Genomic DNA, 20,520 nt, shown 5'->3' on the forward strand with positions numbered 1-20,520 from the left:
AGGTCCAGCGCCGAGGGCCTTCTGGCAGTTCCCTCACTGCGAGAAGCCAAGTTACAGGGAATTAGGCAAAGGGCCTTCTCGGTAGTGGCGCCCGCCCTGTGGAACGCCCTCCCACCAGATGTCAAAGAGAACAACAACTACCAGACTTTTAGAAGACATCTGAAGGTAGCCCTGTTTAGGGAAGCTTTTAATGTTTAATAGACTATTGTATTTTAATATTTTGTTGGAAGCTGCCCAGAGTGGCTGGGGAGGCCCAGCCAGATGGGCGGGGTATAAATAAATAAATAAATAATAATCATCATCATCATCTACCTCCACAACTAATATACGACTAAACAAACAAAGGAAGGAAGACTGCTGGAAAATTTAGCCTTGTATTTCTGTCTCCTCTGATGGGCAGTGGCATTGCAGCATCTTAGGCAGAGGTCTTTCAACATCACCTCTTGCTTGGTCCTTTCAACTGGACATGCCATGCATGGAACCTGGGACCTCCTTCATGCAAGGCACATGCTCTACCAGCCCTCCTCCAGCAAGCTCTATATACAAATTGGGATCTAAATCCAGCTCCCCACCCCCTGCCCCACTCCATCGAGCAAATCCAGGAGTAGCTGATCCACTCGTGCTCTGAAGCACAAGGCAACCACCTCCAGCACCAAGGGGTGACCAACCTTGGGCATTTTCTGTGGCTTTGGAGACTCTGTGCCTTGGAAGGAAGGCACTTCCTGGCTAGGCAGCTCCATTTCTCGGTAGGCAGGTTTGAGCTTCCCATACCGCAGGCTGCAGTGCTGCAGGCTTTTGCGCTGCCAATGCTGCCGCTTTCCGTCACAGTCGCTGCTGACTCCAAACCACTGAGCTGCTCCCCTGGGTGTAGGAAACAGAAAAAGGACAACACACATGAAGAAGCCCAGCAAAGTAACCCAGGTTAACATTGCCTGGAAGATGCCAACAGCCTGCACCCAGTCTACCAAGATCTTTCCTCCAGAAACTCTCCACCCTTGCCTTCCAAAATGGCTGCCCTCTGGGTGGGTTTCCACATGGCAGCGACTCTGGGGGAGAGTTGGCTTCTTATTCCTCGGAAACCAAACCAGCTAACCTGTCGCATGACACATAAATATCCACGTTGCCATGCCCCATGAACCTGCACTGCTTTTGTCCCCTTCCCCAATCACATGCTCCAGTGCTGGGCTTCCCAAACTTGGGTCTCCAGCTGTTTTTGGACTACAATTCTCATCATCCCCAACCACTGGTCCTGCTAGCTAGGGATGATGGGAGTTGTAGTCCAAAAACAGCTGGAGACCCATGTTTAGGAAACATTACCTGTGTGGGTAATCCTCCCCACTTCTGCAAAAGCTTTCAGTATACACACACTGCATCATTTAAAAAGTCTACTGTGAGCAGAGTATTAGTTGTATTATCAGCAACCTGTCTTTTTCTAGCAAGTGCACACCACAGGAACATACATACACGGTAGGGAGTCATAATTGATTCCCAACACCTAGGATTATATTCATGGCTTGTACATAAGATGGAAAGAGCGGAGAAATGACATTTGTCCATCTCATTTTATGCAGTATAAGAAGGCACTGACAAAATACTTAAAATGCATCTGCTTCCACTTTCCTTGTGTGAAGCAGATCTCAAGCATTCTTCTTGTCAAAATAATTATCACCATGAGCAAAATTTTGGAGTCCACAACATGGCTTGTTGTAAAAGCACATGATTATCTCAGTACAGACTCTGCCTTCAAGGTAAGGGACAAGAGAACCAAGAACGCCAAGCAGTAACTCTGCTAAATGCCTTCAAAGGCAAGGAAAAAAACCCAAAACACCTTTCAAGGCCATCACCCCCACCCACCCCAAAATGGCGGCTTAAGCATCTCCTTACTTGCGAATACTGTGGGACAGTGAAGTTTGCCTGTGCAAGCCAGGATGTCTTTCAAAGTTGCTGTCCTGCCTTTTCATCCCGGACTCTTGGAGGCTCACACTCTTCTGATAAACTGGGTTTTTCTTCAGAGGCTAGAAGAAATGTTGAAGTCGAAGAAAGATTGTAAGGAAGATATGATTCAGACACAGAACACCCAACCGATGAATGGGCAATATGCTGAGGTCTGTCCTTGTTATGCAGCTCCCATAACTAAAAATCACACTCCTCAACCAGGGAGGGAGAAAACCAGAAGAATCTTCTCAACTACACTTGTACCTTGGAAGTCGAACACTTTGGCACTCGAAACGTTTTGACTCCTGAGCGCCGCAAACCCGGAAGTGAGTGTTCTGGTTTGCGAATGTTCTTTCGGAACCCGAATGTCCGGTGCGGCTTCCGATTGGCTGCAGGAGCTTCCTGCAGCCAATCGGAAGCTGCACCTTGGTTTCTGCACATTTTGGAAGTTGAGCAGACTTCTGGAACGGATTCTGTTCAGCTTCCAAAGTACAACTGTACTTGGATAGGGAGCCTGGATAGGGAGCGCTAGATGCATACAGGTATGGAGGTTTGGAGGCAGGGCAATATGCAAAATCACACATCTATATGGAGCATCATGCATGTTTGATTACAAACTTCACTTTTTATGTGGTTTACAACTTTGGGTGGGGGCTGTGGAGGAAAGAGAAAGAAATGGACTTAAGGTATGGCTGAAGGTTCTACACTATTAGTAACATTCAGGAAGTGTCTTGATTGAATATTTGGAGTAAAAAAGAAATTTGCTAGAACTTAGGGCAAAGCAGGGTTCATGAAGGATGCCTGCTCCTCACTGATTCAGGAAGGGACTCTTATTTTCCCCTACCGCAAAGATGCTGTGTGTGTGTGTGTGTGTGTGTGTGTGTGTGTGTGAGAGAGAGAGAGAGAGAGAATATCTGAGGCTCAAACTTAGCATGGTGTGAAGGTGCATTTTTAAGAAAACTCAATTGGCCAGTAATCTCTGATGGTTATTTGTTTTGGGGAAGGATGTTCCTACCCAAGTCATAATGTGTATCCATAAAATGCAAGAGCTATACCTGAACCCCATGGGTCCAGTTTAGTCCCAGTCTCTGAAAGCCACTCCCCAAAAGAGAGGGGTCTTTCCACATGCCTGAGGTGGCACACCATCTTTGGTGAGCTTCCAGAAAAGGCAGTCTAGATGTCTACAGAGAAGCCACAAAGGATGCTTCTCTAAGTGCCAATGCACTGGTTAAGTATCCATGGTCACATTGCAGATTGTGACAGGACATGGGCAAAAGCAATTTGGCAGGTGTGGCGGAATCAAATTTAACTTCAAGATCCTGACATCAACTAACAGACACTCCTCCATCTCAAGTAACCATAGACATGAAACAGGCCCGTAAGCATTTAGCGAAAACTGTAGTCATTCATACCACTGTTTGGCTGTTCACATCCTCGGCTGCTTCCACGGGTGGAATTGTGATGGACAGGTTTGGGGGCTTCTTGCTCTGTAGGCGACTGCTGCTGGTACTGGAGCGCCTGGTCCCATTCTTGTCACTGTCCGCCATGTTGAATTGGATTATTTAGTCAGCCTGATGGGAGGAAAGAAACAGGAGTCAGGGTCCTACAGAGCTCCTGGGCTGAAGCCCCAAAGAAGAAGCACAAGAAGTTGCCTTATACAGAGTCCGACCTTTCTCAATATTGTCTGCAGTAACTAGCAGTGGCTCTCCAGGGCTTCAGGCAGGATCCTTCCCAGCTCTCACTGGAGATGCCAGGGATTAAACCTGTGAGGACCTTCTGCAAGCAAAGTGGAAAAACTGCTTCCTCTAAAGTAATTTTTTCTTTTAAAGGCGGATTAAATATTGAGGCTATCAAGGGGACCACTCTGTCTTATGTCTACTTTAACGGTTTATCAGAACCTCTAAAGAGCTGCATACTAGAGTTGCTTAAGAAGGGACAGAAAACTTGGAATGCATCCAGGACCAACGCAGGAACACCTGAGTCAGTGGGAGAACTCCAGCTCAGCTGCATATCAATATTTATTATCAGTTCATTGCTACCATGCCTTCGTAAACCCCCAGTAATAAAACAACAAAGAGGCAATGAATAGGTATAGTGTCCGTGTTGGATACAGTGCCACAGCTGGTAGTCAGGCTGAATTCCATTTTCAGGAAAACTGTTTCTGTCATGTCCTCTCTTATTGGCTTTGTAGTGCCACCCCCTTGACACACACACACACACACACACACACACACTTTCATGACTAGCAAAATTAGACCCATGCACAGTAAACATTGCAGGATAACTTATGCGAAACAAGAAAAGGCATGCGAAGTTCATCAATCAGTAGCACGCATTTGCAGAAGAGGCTTTGCAGATTTGTTTCTCTTATAAAATTGAATTGCCTGGATGTAGAATTTCCCCTGGTTTTTTGGGGAGGGTGATGTTAGCATGGAGGATACACGTGGCCCTAGCCACAATAATACACAAGACGTAGCCATAATGTTTGGTGTTAGTATGCGCCGTGTTTCTTTTTTATTAGTGCTTTTGGGCTTGAAAGCCACACCTCCAGGTTCCCCTCTGCCCCTGTAGAGATTAGAACTTCATTTGTACAGAGTACATTGGAATTCCCCCAGCTTCCAAGCCAGATGGAACTGCATTGCATCACCACATGAAACCCCATGGGCAAAAACAATCAACATTCTTCCTGTCGCCAAGCCCAGGGTAGGCACCATTTGCTTGAATACCTTAAGAACTGGTGCTATTTCCCAATCAGCCTAAGTGTGCTTACACAAGGGAGCCCCTAGCACCTTCTTTAATAATCCTGGCTTTATTCGGGATAGCCAATGATCTCATCCTCTGCAGGTGCAAGGCAGAACATACAGCCAATGCCGGGAGTCACATTAATAAGGGGCTTCCCACACAACGGGATGGGAAGACTCTGGATGGGATTAATGCTGCAGAGTGGGTCAAGCCAGGGTTAATGATCCAGCTCAGTGGTCTCACCCACTCTGTGATTGAAGCTATGTAGGTTAGGCTGTCTAAGCCCAGAGATTGGTCAACGCTAGCATGAGAAGGGTTAAAGCCTCCAGACAGGTAGCAAAAGGAAGCAACACACAAAAGTGACAACATCTTATTGGTACAAAGTAGATGGCGATTCAGCTATTGTAGGTTTCAGGTCAGTGATCTCTCTCTGAAGCTCCATTCCATTCAAACATCCTAAGCAAATCAGCTATTGTTTGGAGTTAACCAGAATTTAAAAACACACACCATGCCATGGTTTGAGCTACCAAATATACAAGCAAGCAAACCATGGTTTAGAGCTGTTTGGTTTGCTTTATGTTTGCTATGACCACCATCCCTCAACCAGCAAATGCCCTGCTATTTCAGAAGCATTCTAAAAAAACCAATTTTTCACTGGTCAGTGTGCCGTTCCTTTCTCCAGGATTAACCTCGCCAAAATTCATAGATGCCTCCAGCTGTCTGCATTTGTGCCTTCAATATTTCACCTTTAAGAAACTCCTGTGCATCTTGGATGTTCAATTCCTGACACTAGGGGTAAGGCTTTTCAGATATGCCAAATGGACACAGCAAGCAGGAGGCAAGGCAGAGGAGATCTCTTGAGTTGAAAGCTTAAGCAATAGGAAAACATACTCTAAAAGTCCCTTTCACACTCCACAGTCGAAAGTATATTATATTTCCTCCAAACATGGAAAGTTCATCTCAAATGCATTGATAATGAAATAAATAGCCACAAGGTGGCGGCAGCACACTTTCAAAGCTTTCTCGGCTAGCCTACAAACAAACCGCAGTCTTTACTGTGTGGGTATAGAAGGGGAAAAATGGTAAACAGTGAAGCTAAAAGGCCACGGAATACAAGACATACAGTCTGTGACATTTCTACTCAAAGTTCAAAAGCACACTGACCATTCACAACAGCCATAATGGTCACTGCACTTCTCTTGTGTACAGCTAAACGTTACATGGAAATGTCACAGGCATTTCATGACCTTTTGGCCCAACTCTGTACCCTTTTCTCCTCCACGTTCATACTCATGGGAAGCCATCTCTCTCTGCCAACCCAGGATATAGCCAACTTCACACATCTCACAAGGTGAGCCCACAAAACCTCATGACACCAATAAATCTGCTAAGTATTTTTTAAGATGCCGTACAACTCTCCTGACAGTTTTTTGCTGCAAGAGACTATTTATTCCATTGTTACTTATTAAATTTCAATACCACCCTTCAACCAAAGTTTGCAGGGTGGTTTGCAATATAAAAAGCATAAGCCTATCCCATATTTCATGCTCCCTCTTCCACTACATCCCATCCTCAAAATAATTCAGCTTCAGGCGAAAACAACTCTGAAAGTCCAGTCTACATCCAGTAGCAGTGTCACACAGGAACCAATGTTAGAAACTGAGATAGGGAAGCTAGGAGCTAAATGGCACCTTTAAAACAGGCTATGGGCGCAACAACAGAAAGTCTATAACAAGAATACAACGCTGGAAATGAACTGCAGCTAAAATGTTATGTTCATTTTTCACACGGTCCTTCCCTTGTTCAACCCCCCCCCCAATATTCTTAAGAGGGTCTCTTCTCCAGTCTTCAGAGTAGCTGGAAATGGGGAGGCAGAAATAGGTCCTCCTTTCCTTCTACTCTGCAGTTTTAATCTTGAAATCTTAGGCGAACTACTGCGCCCAGAGCTCAGAAACTGCTCGTGCTAATGGAATTCCCTGTCACAAAATATGCCTAGAACAATGGAAGTTTTGAATGCGGACAGGAACGGCCCTCCCTCCAGAAGCTGCACCAGAGACTTCTTGTCCCTTGAACCAGCTCTATAGCAGCAGTGGAGGAACCACCGGCCAAAGAGCCAAATGTGGTTGCTCCAGCCAACCCTTGGGACTCTCTCTAGACCACACTCCTTATCCCAGGCCACACTCCTCACCATCCCTTGCCCATGTCTCCCTTGAGTGCTTTTACCAGGCTGGAAGGTATCTGAGCTGTAATGATGTTTCTAGCTCGCTTGGATGGAGGTATGTGTGTACAAACCTATGACACTTGTACAGCTGGAATGTAACCTGCTGCACAAAAGGGAAGTCTCACATCCATTGCTCCAGCCATGGAGGAATGTTGCCCTCAGGGTGGAAAGGATTCCCAGCTGTTGATTCACAGTATGGAGACAGGTGGTTACTTAGGCTTTAAAACTATTCTTTCACCTGGGCGCTGCTGTTTTCAGTTAATTCTAACATAATTGTTATTTAACAAATTTCCAAATATTTTACTTTAAGTTGCCCTAACAACTTATTCGAAGGGTGGGGTATAAATACAGACAGAAAGAAAATAAAAGAAAGACTATGGCTATCTTGCAATAAGATTCCCCTTATGTTCCGAGGCTTGGAAAGAGCAGCGGCTTCTGTAGCAAAGTATCCCACCGGGAGCGCATTGCAGATACCCCCATATATTTCAAGGGAGATGATGAGGCCATAAATGTTTAAGGAGGTCCCTCTCAGCAAGAAGAGCACCGTAATCAATAACCCAGGACCAGAAGCATCCAGGGGGAATGAGCATCCTATCCGCAATTCTCAAAAGTGCTTGAGTGGGCAAACAAAGAGAGCTCATGTCAATGGTGCACCGAGGGAACTGGCGCCTCAAGCTGCTTATGTCATCCATAATATGCTTTATAGCCAGCGCCATCTCCGAACTTGGAGGGGAAAGGAAATGTTTATAGTCTATTCAACCCACATAACGGGAAAGAAGCATCAGCAAACAACAGAGGTCTCTGGGCTGGTGGAAGAGGCACAACTGCCATACAAACAGCCATGCTGTCTGCCATGCAGACAGTCTTTCCAGGAGTTTTGTGTCAAACAACCCCACATACAGTCATGCTTTACTTCCACCTTCATGATCTCCCCCAACAGAAATGCAGCACAGACAAAACTCCAACAGTGCTCAAGTTGGCTCTAAGGGCCATTTCTGCATGCAGCGCTTATTCTGAGGATTGGAAGTGCTCCTGCAGCTTTTAAAACGCACTGCACTCCAGCCCCTACTAGTTATCTACATTCACCTGGTTGATGCCGCTGAACAAGTGCAGAGAACCAGGTGCAAGTCTATGTGGCCGGCAGAGGAGGAGGAGTGTTGTTGTTTCCCCAGGGCTTTCCCTGTCTTTTGAGTGTTAACAGCTGGTTGTTGGAAGCAGCCCTTTCCATACAGGAGTCCCTCAGGTGGCACAATGGGTCAGTGCATCCGGCTGTTAGCCAAAAGGTTGGAGGTTCGAGCCCGCCCAAAGACGGCTGTGGGAAGGATTCCTGCATTGCAGGGGGTTGGACTAGAGGACCCTCAGGGTCCCTTCCAACTCTACACTTCCATATGATTCTATAACCATACATGCTCTTGTAAACATCTGCTCATGTCATATGAAACGCATGATGTTAGATAGGTCATCAATCTCAGCGACTTTGGTATTAAAGCAAAAAAACCAAGAATGCATCACTTTCACGAGTTAACTCTTAATTTCCTTCACGGCGCATGAGGTCAGGCTGAGCAAAGCGGCATAGTTTACCCTTTCATTCTCTCAGGAAGTGTATGACACCAAAAGACAGAGAGTAAGAAATAAAGAGAGACTGGCTGAGATTGTGCAAGAACCATCCCAAGCCCAGCTCTCAGCATTGCCTTAGAGATTTTCCATGATGCAACTGAGTCATCAGGAGAGGATCAGCTTCCCTTCCCACTTCAATCCAACCTCCTTCCTAGCACTACTAGCAAATTAGCAAGAGTCCTCACTTCCAAAGGCACAATCCCCTGACTCAGAAGCTACTGGGAAAAGGCAGTTGAGATCCTAGATGGACCCAAACTTTCTTATTAAAACAATAACAACACACCACCAAACAGCAACAATATTTGTATAACCCAGGCATATTTATGTAACCAAGGAAGTATCATTAGCAATAGTGGCAGGTGCTATTTAGCTAGAATGGTGGTCGCTTACATACTTTTCAACGGATGACTGCAACTATGCGGAGAGCCTGTTATCTATTGTATCCACACAGTCAGCAATGTACTATATCTAGGCAAGCAATCAATCAGGAATGTGTGAGGAGGTATTTTATGAGATAGAATTTGTCTCAGGGTACAGTGAGATGCCTGTCGAACGGATAGACAATCTGGGTCTGAAGTTATCCTTCAATCAGACCACCGCATGGCCTATGCTGTCCACTGTGGTCACAGAAACAGGAGAGCAGGAAATGTCCACAGCTGCATGCACAGGGACATAAAGAAACATAACTTAATGCCCCACCAATATTTCCCAGGGCTTGAGAGTGCCAATACCTGTTGGAATTAGAAGCCCTTCATCCTACTCACTCTCCAAATGAAACCCACTAGGGATCTCAGGACATGTCATGCATTTATCTCTGCATCTAATCTTCATATGTGCAAATGTGCACCCTATTTTTCTTTATGACACAATGTTTATAGGAACATAAAGCCACTGGCATAGTGGGGGGAGGGGTTACAGGGTGAGCACAAAATTGTTAGGGGTGAAAAAATTTCAAACACCCAGTACTGCCTCAATACAGCTGCGCACACCCGTCACTGGACTCCATTGAAAATGGCATCTCCATGCAAACCAGGAAGTGGCCTCTCCAGAAAACAGAATGACTCTTCTTTTCTCATCTCTGTATCTGCAATCTCCTGAGTGACGTGGATGCCGTTAGGCAGTTGAATGAGCATGCGTACTCTGTCCATCTGTCCCCCACCTCCACGTGGCCCCCGGGCACTGACAACCCATGCTATGCCACCTCAGAAAGCATTAGAGTGAAACAACTATGAGCAGGAACTCGTGCAATTGTTATGGACAGAGACTGTCATGCTCAGAAACTAGAAGGTCTTTTAGAATGTGACATCACCCCCCTCTTGGGTTACTGAGGCCATCTTGGCATCTGTAATACTCTATTTAACATGGTTGCCCGATACCGGTCTGTACCTAATGCTAAGGCATATTTTATTAACCAGTGGTTTATTATGTGTGAACTCCATCCTGTGGACTTATCCAGACTTTGCTTACTGCCAACAAAATACAGTCTGAAACTATGGTTTCTTATAAACCTTGGTTTGTTTTATCTATGGCTAGCATTACATGTGAATCCAGGACCCTTCCTTAATCATGGTTTCTTTCGTCACTAACTTACCCACGTGAACCTAAAGGTCACCGAGCCTAAAGGACATATTGCAAGAATAGATGGAAAACACCAGCCAAACTTTGGAGAAACAAGTCATGGTTTGTTTGAAAGTGTGTGGGACAGCTTGTGGTTAACTTTAACGAATCGTGGCCTAGCATTTTGAGTGCTCTGCCACATAGGAAGTGGTTGGCCCTGGAAGTTTCAGTCACTAATACGTAAGCCTGGCCTGTGGCCGGTAAACAAAGACCACATAAAGGAATAGTTTACCAGGCAAAAGTGGTTTTTATAACCCACTGTAGATTATGCCACTGAATATTATTTAGTCACTGCAAGGACAAATCAGGAAGGAATGTTTTTTCAGGTTACATTTGAATTTAAATTCAACTTAAGTTACATTATGCACTCCCAAACAACTTTTTTATTAAAAATATTCTATTTCCCAAACTTCCTTCTGCCAAGACTTGGCAGCCAATGGAAAATTCATAAGCTTTGAACATCAAGCAAAGCCATTTGGCTTGGCTCTATAATTTGAAAACTTAGATCATTACTGCACTATGGTAGCAGAAATCCTTCAAAGCTGCCTGATCATGTAACACACACGCACAAGAGAAACACTGGTGCTCTTTATTCAGTTTGCTTACATGTTTATAGCTAACACCTTGGAATGGATCCATCAGGCAAAAGAGAGGCTTAAGCTGGATGGAAAGTTTCCCCTTCAAAGTCTCTGTGGGGAGTTAGGGGAGAGATTTATTTTCCCTCACGAAGGGAGACAGCACACCAGCCAGACTTGTCAGTCGCAATAGTCAACACCTTGGAGCAGCAGAGGGGGAAGGAGGAGGAGAGGAGGCACTGAAAGCAGAACAAGTAAGAGATCGTGCAACGGTTTATCTGAACAAGGTCAGCAACAGCAGAACAGATGTCCGAGATGCCTTTTGCCATGTTAGCAACATTGCTGACATATCTCAGCTGGTTTCCATAACAATGCAAGGTCCTGCCCGGCTCGTTGTGCCAAACCAAGAAGGCTTTCACAATGCCAGTGTATAGAGATGCCACAGCTGAGTGGCTGGGCTGGCGGAAGAAAAGCAGACATGACTCACTGGCAAGCCTAAGGACAATGAGTGCCTGAGATTTTTAATTTTTTTACCTACAGGAGGAATGAAAGCTTCAAAAGAAGAAGAGGAGGACATTGAAAGTGGCAAGTGAGAAGAACGCAGCCAGTGACCAGCCATTTCATGACACAACATGCACATGAAGTCAGGCAAAATGGGAGGGAGACTGCAAGTCTTGAAAATCCAGAAAGCACAAAGTTGCCTGTAAGGTTTGGTAGTAGCAAGTGGAAAGGAGAGATGCAGACACTTGGTGGCGGCACAGAGGTGGCTCTACAAATTCTTAACTATACTTGGGATGCAACCTCCCCTTCCCTCCTCCTTTTCACATTAAATGAATCTCCTGTATCCTTCACCAAGCAATAGCTCGTGAAGAGGCCTTTTGGTGGAACAGTTGTCGGGATGGGGGATAATATAATAATATAAATTTATTATTTATAACCTGTCTATCTGGCTGGGTTTCCCCAGCCATTCTGGGGACCTCCCAACAGAAAATTAAAAGCATGATAAAACATCAAATATTAAAAACTTCCCTAAACAGGGTTGCCTTCAGATATCTTCAAAAATTCAAGTAGTTGTTTATTTCCTTGACATCTGATGAGAAGCGTTCCACAGGGCGGGTGCCACTACCGAGAAGGCCCTCGTTCCTTGTAACTTTGCTTCTCGCAGTGAGGGAACTGCCAGAAGGCCCTTGGAGCTGGACCTCAGTGTCTGGTGTCTGATGGGGGTGGAGACGCTCCTTCAGGTAATGCTGGACTACAACTCCCATCATCCCACACCACTGGCCATGGTGGCTGAGGCTGATGGGATTTTGAGGCCAACAACATCTGGAGGGCTTCATGGATAATCCAACTGTAGGGGGTGGCTCCTCAAACCAAAGATGCTGCAGAGGGATGTGTGTGTGTGTGTGTGTGTGTGTGTGTGTGTGTGTGTGTGTAAAAATCCCCAACGGTTGCCTCAGAACTGTCAGAGACAGTGTCAGAAAAAGAGTGGGCTGAGAGTTTCTAGTTTGGAACTAACTGAAACTGAGCCTTGGGGGTGGGGTCAGCTTAAGTGGCTCTCTGGGGATCTGCTGCCTGTCATAGGAGTGACTGTATGCTTCTACAGTGCTTTACTTGTACATTTGCAACTAAAAAAGGGAGGAGATCATCCAAAGAGGAAAACTAAACCCTTTAGCGCTGTCCCCGGAACTTCTCGTTGCAGGGAGCAGGGAGCATATTATTAAAGAGTTCAGTTGCTATCTAAGGAAAACCGAGTTTAACATATACTTTGTCTCTAAGGTTTTTTGGTTCAAGGCCCCCAACCATCTCTGTGTATTTGAGAGAACCCAAAAACTTCAGCTGACACTCTTTGAGGGTATACAGAAGGGGTCAGCAACCTTTTTCAGCCATGGGCCGGTCCACCGTCCCTCAGACCATGTGGTGGGCCGGACTTTATTTTTTGGGGGGGAATGAACAAGTTCCTATGCCCCACAAATAACCCAGAGATGCATTTTAAATAAAAGCACACGTTCTACTCATGTAAAAACACGCTGATTCCCAGACCATCCGTGGGCAGGACTGAGAAGGCGATTGGGCCGCATCTGGCCCACGGGCCCTAGGTTGCCCAGTTCTCCCCCCACCTCACCCTCTCTCTCTATAATGCAACAGGGACATGGCTAAAACCATTCTTCCTGACATCTAGTTCTGTTCCGTTTTTGTCTGGAGAGGTGGCTTTTCAAGATGATGGAGCATACTACCGCATGAGCCCCTTTCCATACCCTGGTGTGGTACAGCCCAGATGCAGGTTTGTTCTAATTACCAGCTTTATTCCTCCCTGTCCAACTGCATTCAGAGTTACAGCAACATGCCACAGCTAGCAGCCACTTCCCACCCTTCTCAAATATATTCTGTCAAGCAGGGGCCAAGTCAAGAATTGAATCAGCTCCAAAAACACTAACAGGACAAGGGCCAATCCTAGGAATGGGAAGCAGGCGAATTCTAAAGAAAAATCCTACCTCCCCTCCTAGCCTCGCCCCAAGGAATACATGGGGAATCCCTGCCTACTGGAGAAGTTTCATTCAACAAGTCCCAACACAGCTCTCTCCGAAGCCTACCCAGGCAGCACCTGTTTGCACTGTTCGGTAGCCAGGAGGCTTAAGGGCAATTACAGGGTGACATTCCTTACTCATGCTGGCCCAAGGACAAGGATGTTTCAGAGCATCACATTACCAGAAGCAGCGAAGGGAGAGTATATTATTTTGAGCTGGAAACACATAATAAGAGGGAACAAAACCAAGACACAAACCGACAATTCTAGGAAAAAGGCCGGGTGTTACCTCGATTCCCAGTGAAAGCTGCCCTTGAACAGAGCCCACTTAAATTATGGAGCTAAATTAGCTGGTAGATTTACATTACACCTGTGTGCATGTGCAGATAACATGTATGCATGTGCAATAAAAATATTACACATATGTACTCAGTGAAGCCAAGGGCCATACAGTGCAAGAGACTTAGTCTCAAACATGTCTGGGCAAAACTCAAAGTGTGTGTATACAAGTATGACGAGCCCCACCCTCACAAATGCAGTAACAGGCAATGAAATAAATTAGCAGAACAGAGATAGGATGATTATCATGCGTTATTGGCATTGTGAATAATCTCTGTGCTTGTATACATTTTGGGCTTTATGCAGATGTGGCACAATGTTATTGGAAGGATTTAAAAGAAGAAGCCCAGGACCTTGACATTTGATACTATTGTTTTTAAATAAATAAAAGCTGAACAAGGCAAACGCTCCAGAATTAAAACAAAGACTGTGCTGCTGCAAACCTGACGGTGATCACAAAATTTCACTGTGTAATTAAATGAAAGTTTGTTTTTGTTTTCAATGTCCTTTTCCATTTTTTGGTACAGTACTCCAACTGCACTTTCCAAAGGAGTACTGTACCAGGGCAGAGCAGGGGTGGGTGTGGGTGTGAGGTAGGAACACACTCTTAATTTCCAGCATAAATAAAAAATAGAGATAGGAATTAGTGACTTCCTTGTCTTGTAAAAAGGGACAGCACAAACTAGGGGGGACAGCATTTCATTCTCTGCTATCCAAAAGACAAAATATGTACCATATTAAAATACACACAGCAGGTGGCATTTCAAAAGAGATTTAGCAAAACTCCTTTAAACAGGAAGAGTTGACCAAGTAAAAATAATAAATATCATATATTCCTCATTTGGTTAGTACTAGAAAGCCTTGCCCTTCAAAACTCCCAAGAGAAATGCCAGACACTGAAGTAACTTTCGGGCTTGGGTGCTTCACAACTGCCTCACAACAAGACCTCTAAGCAGCCTTGCCCCAACAAGATACTGTGCTTAACTCCCTAAAGCAGCCCAAGACATCAAGGCTAAAGCACAGGTTGCCACTACCCAATACTGGGCCCTCTGCCCAGGAGAGACGTGTGGATCAGGAGCACTGCAGGCCCCATGGTGAGTGCCACCCAGCATTTTGTCACACACGCCCCTAATGGTGACACCCGGGGCGGCCCGCACCTACTGCACCCCCCTTCCTCCACCACTGCCTCTGCCCAGACCACTTAACTTGGATCTCCTTTATCTTCTTGCCTTAAGATCTTCCTCAAAACTCTGCTTTTCAAGAATACAGTGGTACCTCGGGTTACATACACTTCAGGTTACACACGCTTCAGGTTACAGACTCCGCTAACCCAGAAATAATACCTCGGGTTAAGAACTTTGCTTCAGGGTGAGAACAGAAATCGTGCTCCGGCGATGCGGCGGCAGTGGGAGGCCCCATTAGCTAAAGTGGTGCTTCAGATTAAGAACAGTTTCAGGTTAAGAACGGACCTCCGGAACGAATTAAGTACTTAACCTGAACACTGTATGTTCCTTGATCAGATACAGTTTCTACAGTGAAGATCTCCACCCATTTCCTTACAAAATGGAATCCTGATATGAAATGGCTCTGATTTATGTTTTCAAAGTGTGATAGGGAAGCATAAGGGTTAAAAGGCATGAAAATAAGGCCAGAAAAACAATAACCCTGGTTTTACATGACTAGGGACTTTCCTTGAGAGATTGATTGCTTTATTTTGATGGAGTACACCTGGTAAGTTTCGGTGCACTTTAAGAAAAGCAGTTTCTAAAATCCTCTGGGGGAAAGGACACTGGGTGACAGCCAACTTTAGTTGTACTCCGAGTCACAGCACTGAAATTAATGGACATGACTTAGGTCCATTAGTTTTAATGCATTTACAACCCACTGCAACCAAAAACGAGCAGCTAGCATCAATAACTTGGGGGAAAGCTTTAAGATACTTTTGACAACTTATCTGGAACATATTTGAATACCTCTTTTATTTCCAAGCCCAATAGCAAAGTGGCTATTGTCTAGGCCCAATCACCAGGAGGTCTATGTTTGCATATGAAACCAACATCTGAGAGTAACACACACCAAGTTCTGTAACAGTTGTTTGCAGCCAAGTGGAACATGCACGATCTAATCTGCTTTTTCTTACGCACATAAAAATGAAGTTCAAAACTGGCTGCCATCTGTGGGACACATCACAGAGCTGTGCCACAGAATAAAAATAATAACATGGTTTTTAGAAATTTGTTAGCAACAGAATATTAAGACCTCAACCTAGAAGTCTCTCTAATGAGCTAGGAAACTATGTGGAAGTGAGTACACTATGAACCAGAAGACAGAAGTGAGGGAGGCTAGACTAGCAGCGATGAAGGTGAGTTTCATAGATAAGTTTTCAGCGAACCAATTTACACCAGGTATCTAATAATCCAGACACCACAGAAACAATAAAAATATATCAAATCACATCAGTCATTGTTTTAGAACCAGCTGCACAGAGTTGAATGTAGGGTCCCAAAATAAATTGTATGATCCCAGCAGACTCCAGTTGGAGAGACTAGGATCCCAGTGCCCCAATAAAACAAGATAAAGAAGTTCAGCTTACTATTGCTGTCAAAACCTGATGTTATGATGGAGACCAGTGCCACTTGGCAACAGAAGCAATAAATTTTAATCCTAGCTTGCTACTCCTGGTGCCCAGAAATAATAATAGTAATAATAAAACTCTGCCTGTCTTGTCAGTTTTAAATGGATGGTCATACCTGCTCATTGCTGGTACTGAGGTCCAAATGCTGGCGCTCCTATCTGGCACCAGGGGACTGAAGACTTGTTTGAACACATTGAGGCAAGTTGTATTGTTCCCCTTCAGCAAAAGACATTCTTTCTTTGACAACTGGCAGGCTGCAAAACCATCTCCACAAAGAGGAAGAGCCAAGTTTATTTTTTTTAACTCAGTGTATGTTTTGCATACAACCGACCCTTGCCTCAGTTTGCCTGCATGAATGTATGACAAATGATGAAAAACAGTTCACACTTTTTTAATCTGACCAAATGAGAATGCCTCATTGTGGCTTCTCCGTATATATTCTTTCTAGCTTCTAAAACTAAAAAGAAAAAAACCACTGAACTTAAAAACCCAAATGAAAAAGTAGGCAAGGTAATAAAGATATCCTTCAGAAAATAAGGTTTTCGGTGAGGACTTTGAGGAAAGAACTGGGTTTTAAACATTTAGGGTTTAAACTGGAATATTTGGAACAAAGATTTCACTTGAACCACATTAACCATGGAAGGTTGGGAAACTTTGACTGAAGAAGGTAGGATTCCTTCCAGTACTGCCATCCTAAGTGTTGAAAATGAGGCAGAATTGTCACTTTATTGAAAAGCTGTTAGCATTTTGCTACCTGAAGTGGAGCAGCAAAAGTGTCCCTTCCCAGAAAGCCAAGGTACGTATTATCTGAAACCAAGCCAAGTTATTTTAGTACCCCAGACAGAAAATCCCACAAGTGTCTCTCCACCGCCCTGATAGTAAAAACACAACATCATAACAAGCTAGCCAAGCATTTACTACTGCCTCTTCATGGCACCCAAAATCAGCGCCTGAAGTGGCCACCTTACTCTTTCTAATGCCCCGTCAAAGCTCCTTCCCTCCCCAACATAGGTCATTGTAAAGCACAGTTAAATAGAGTCAGCACAAAGAACTGACCTTTTAAAAAAAAATGTCACTGACAACAGCTATTTCTGGAAGAATGAAATGTAGGAAGTGAACTCACATACATTCATCACTGTTGTGCAATACGCCCGCAGCTGGTTTCAAAGAACTGCTTCTTGCCCAGTCTCCTTTCCTATCAAGCGTCTCCTTGTCACCCAGGCGTCATCACCAAGGTCCTATTCCCGATGATAACAGACTATCTGGGCGGCAGCAAGGGAGGCTCATCAAAGAAGGCTTTCAAATGCATATAGAGGTTTCTTCTTTTTTTCCAGGAAAGGGGGTGGGGTGGAACCCATTCATTTGCAAGTTTCAGTGTGGTTAAATATGTGGTAGTGATGTCAGTGCTAGTGTTTCAACGCACTCCTCCCAAGACTGTGTATGTACACATTTCTGGACACAGCAGACCTCCACAGCCAGCTTTCCCCATCATCTTACTGCTTCTGCTTTGTACTGCCAAACACTGGAGTTGCGAGGAAAATATTTCATGGGGACAGCCAAATTGTGACTTGTGGACCAGAGAGAGCTCCCAAATGCATTGGGCAAACAAGGGTATGGTTTAGCAATGCCTTTTAAGGCCCCCGTGGAGTATAATCAGCAATGAAAGGATTTTCTACCAGGAATAAGTATAATTAATTTGAATGCTAATATATGCTGTGGGGCTTCAGATAAATGTTTCTCCAGCCAGTGTGGTCAATGGGCAGGGATGATGCGAGTTCTGGCAGCAAAATATCTTTGGGCAGCGGTGAATGAATGCCAAAATTAAAGAATTAAAAGGGAAACGATACAGAGGAGTAAAACATACTAGGACGAAACGGGTGGTTTAGAAAACACACAGGTGGGCAGGAAATATCCAATAAGGGAGAGAAGGTTCCTACCAGTGTGACCAAAGAAACTGGCAAGACTGAGTGACATAAGCCAGTCTTTCTGGGCTCATGGAAAGGCCAACAAGTAGAAATGGTGGCGAGAACACCAGTTTCCAAGCAGACCTGCCTGTTCTCCTTGGACTGAAGCAAGAAGCAGAATTCAATAAACTATTCCATGGCAAGCACAAAAATATGTCATGCCTGCATTGCTGGTAGTGGCTCAGAGACTGCCAGCCATGGCAATTCCATTGTTGCCCCAGTCTGCAGTGCAGCCACTCTCCCGTTTTAAGAGGGCCATTTCTTACTTCCGGAGGAAGAGAGAAACCAAGTACAAGAGGGGTGGGTTCTGAAAAATAGGAAAACTTTTAATAATGTATTAAATTGCTCAGCACGTTTCAGAGGAACCTTCCTCAGAGACACAAGAATTCAGTTTGTTGTTATTCTGGTAAGGCAAAATTGCTCAGCTAATTGAATTCTTATGCCCCCAGTGAAGGTTTGCACCAAAACATTAAGGTTCTCTATATTATTTTTCAATGCCATTTTGAGGCTTGCCACCCCCAGCTCTTATTAAAGAACATTACAGCCAAAAACTTTTAATGGGGCCACAAAGAGGACTCTATTCTCAGTGAACTCAAATCCGATACTCCCAAGACAGGGATGGTTTTATGCTTCTGAAGAGAATCTTGTGACAATGTCAAGGTCTCACTAATTCCTCATCAGTAGGTAATTATCGGTATATTTTACACACAGAGAGTTTTAACTCGTATCAACATTTAATTGTTTTCAAATGAGTTTCCTCTCTGTTTTCAGCTGTTCCTATTTTTATCTGTAAGCCGCCTTGAGTCCCTGTTAGGGAAATATACCGGTAAATATCTAATAATGTTAATGTTAATGCCCTACTAGAATGCCGTCTGTTCCAAAATGCAGCTGGCAGCAACATGTTTGCTTAGCCACTACCATCGCCTCGCCCCCTGCTTCTGCTTCCTGCGAAAACAAGACGCAGCAGGAAATAGCCAAGAGATAGGATGAGAAAGATGACAGAGACGTGGGAGTGGGAAGAAAGAGATCTGAAACAACCCAGGCAAGGCCCTAACGGAAGCAAGAGGGAGCAGGAGGGAACCACACCAGGACAGAAGCGCCATCAAAGTAATGGACTCTTCGATGGAATCCCAAACAGCAAGCACTAAATAGAGACCATCCAGCACCGAGGTGGGGAACCTTTTTCAGACTAAGGACCACATGGCGGCAGGGAAGGCATATGCCAGTGATTTATAGACTGTGGCTGCTGAGGAGGCCAGAGACCATCTTGGCTGTGAGTCCTGGAAGACCTTGCAGGCCTTTTCCCACTGGCCTTGGAGGGTAGGGCCCTGACTGACTGCAGCTACAACAGCTGGGGTGCTGTTTGGGGGTCTTTTGGGGGGGGTCAGGGCAGAGGAGATTATTGCTGTTATCTTTTTGTATCTTTATTTTAGACCTTGTTTTGATTCATGTGGAAATTGTTCAGTTTGGTTGTGTACATTTAAAAGTTTAATTTATTGTTTACAGCTACTTTCGTTACGTTGTGGTCACGTATTTGTTTCATGTTGTAAGCCGCCTTGACCATGGTTTGAACTGTGGAAAGGCAGCATGCAAATAAAAATTATGTATGTGGGGCCAGAGGCAGAAGAGGTCAGAGCTATAAATGCGAGCTTTACCTGTGCACTCAGTGGGGTAGTTCCTTAACACACGCTCTCTCATAGCCCTCCGTCCTCCACCCAGGAAAGCAAACAGCTTTCTCAGATTCCAAGGACCCATTCTAGCCAAGGAGAGTGAAAAGAAGGGCTGGAGAGGGGACATGGCTCAGAGGGGTTTATCACTTGACTCCTAAGAGCCACAGAGAGAGGCCTGGAGGAAAGCAATTGTCCTCTTTACCTGAGGCTCCCCATTGCTGATAAGAACCATAAAATTGTAGCGTTGGAAGGGACCACCAAAGTCATCTAATTCAAATTCCTGCAATACAGGAATCTTTTGCCCAATGTGAGGCTTGAACTCACAACCCTGAGGTTAAGAGTTTCATGCTCTACTGACTGAGCTATCCAGCAGCTGCAGAACAAAAACCATCTTTTCTCCCTGGACTCCAACTATTTGTAACCTGGAAGGTTATACCGGCCTACCTACTAACATTTAATGCGGGGTTGGGGGGGGGAGAAAAAGCTCACGTCTTTGCTTCACATTAAGAAAAGGAACAGATCATGGAGGTAGTGAGTGAATCAGCTGAGGAAGAAATTTTAATGAGGCCCAGTGGTGTGCGATACAAGGAAATGTTTTCATGGGAATCTGCTGCCCCGCCAGAGTATTTTCACAAGTCTTCTCTAACTGGACAGGCAGCACATTTTCAAGCTCAGACATAC

General features: G+C 44.8%; 1 protein-coding gene across 4 annotated transcripts in view; it reads right to left on the reverse strand.

The window, feature by feature from the left end:
• RHBDF2 (rhomboid 5 homolog 2) overlaps nucleotides 1-20,520 on the reverse strand; it is a 58,238-nt gene that overhangs the window by 20,262 nt on the left and 17,456 nt on the right. For 2 of the 4 annotated variants that reach the window (XM_082203553.1, XM_082203555.1), the window contains exons 2-4: nucleotides 3,348-3,506; nucleotides 1,885-2,015; nucleotides 669-861 (exon numbers count right to left, since the gene is read on the reverse strand). In XM_082203553.1, coding sequence (XP_082059679.1) covers nucleotides 669-861; nucleotides 1,885-2,015; nucleotides 3,348-3,482 — 459 coding nt within the window. In that variant the 5' untranslated portion in view covers nucleotides 3,483-3,506. Of the gene's footprint in view, nucleotides 1-668; nucleotides 862-1,884; nucleotides 2,016-3,347; nucleotides 3,507-10,738; nucleotides 11,173-17,332; nucleotides 17,351-20,520 lie in introns of those variants that run through there. The other 2 variants (XM_082203556.1, XM_082203554.1) reach the window with 2 other exon arrangements.

This window comes from Podarcis vaucheri (assembly GCF_965113315.1).
Source record: "Podarcis vaucheri genome assembly, chromosome: 2".
Lineage (NCBI taxonomy): Eukaryota > Metazoa > Chordata > Lepidosauria > Squamata > Lacertidae > Podarcis > Podarcis vaucheri.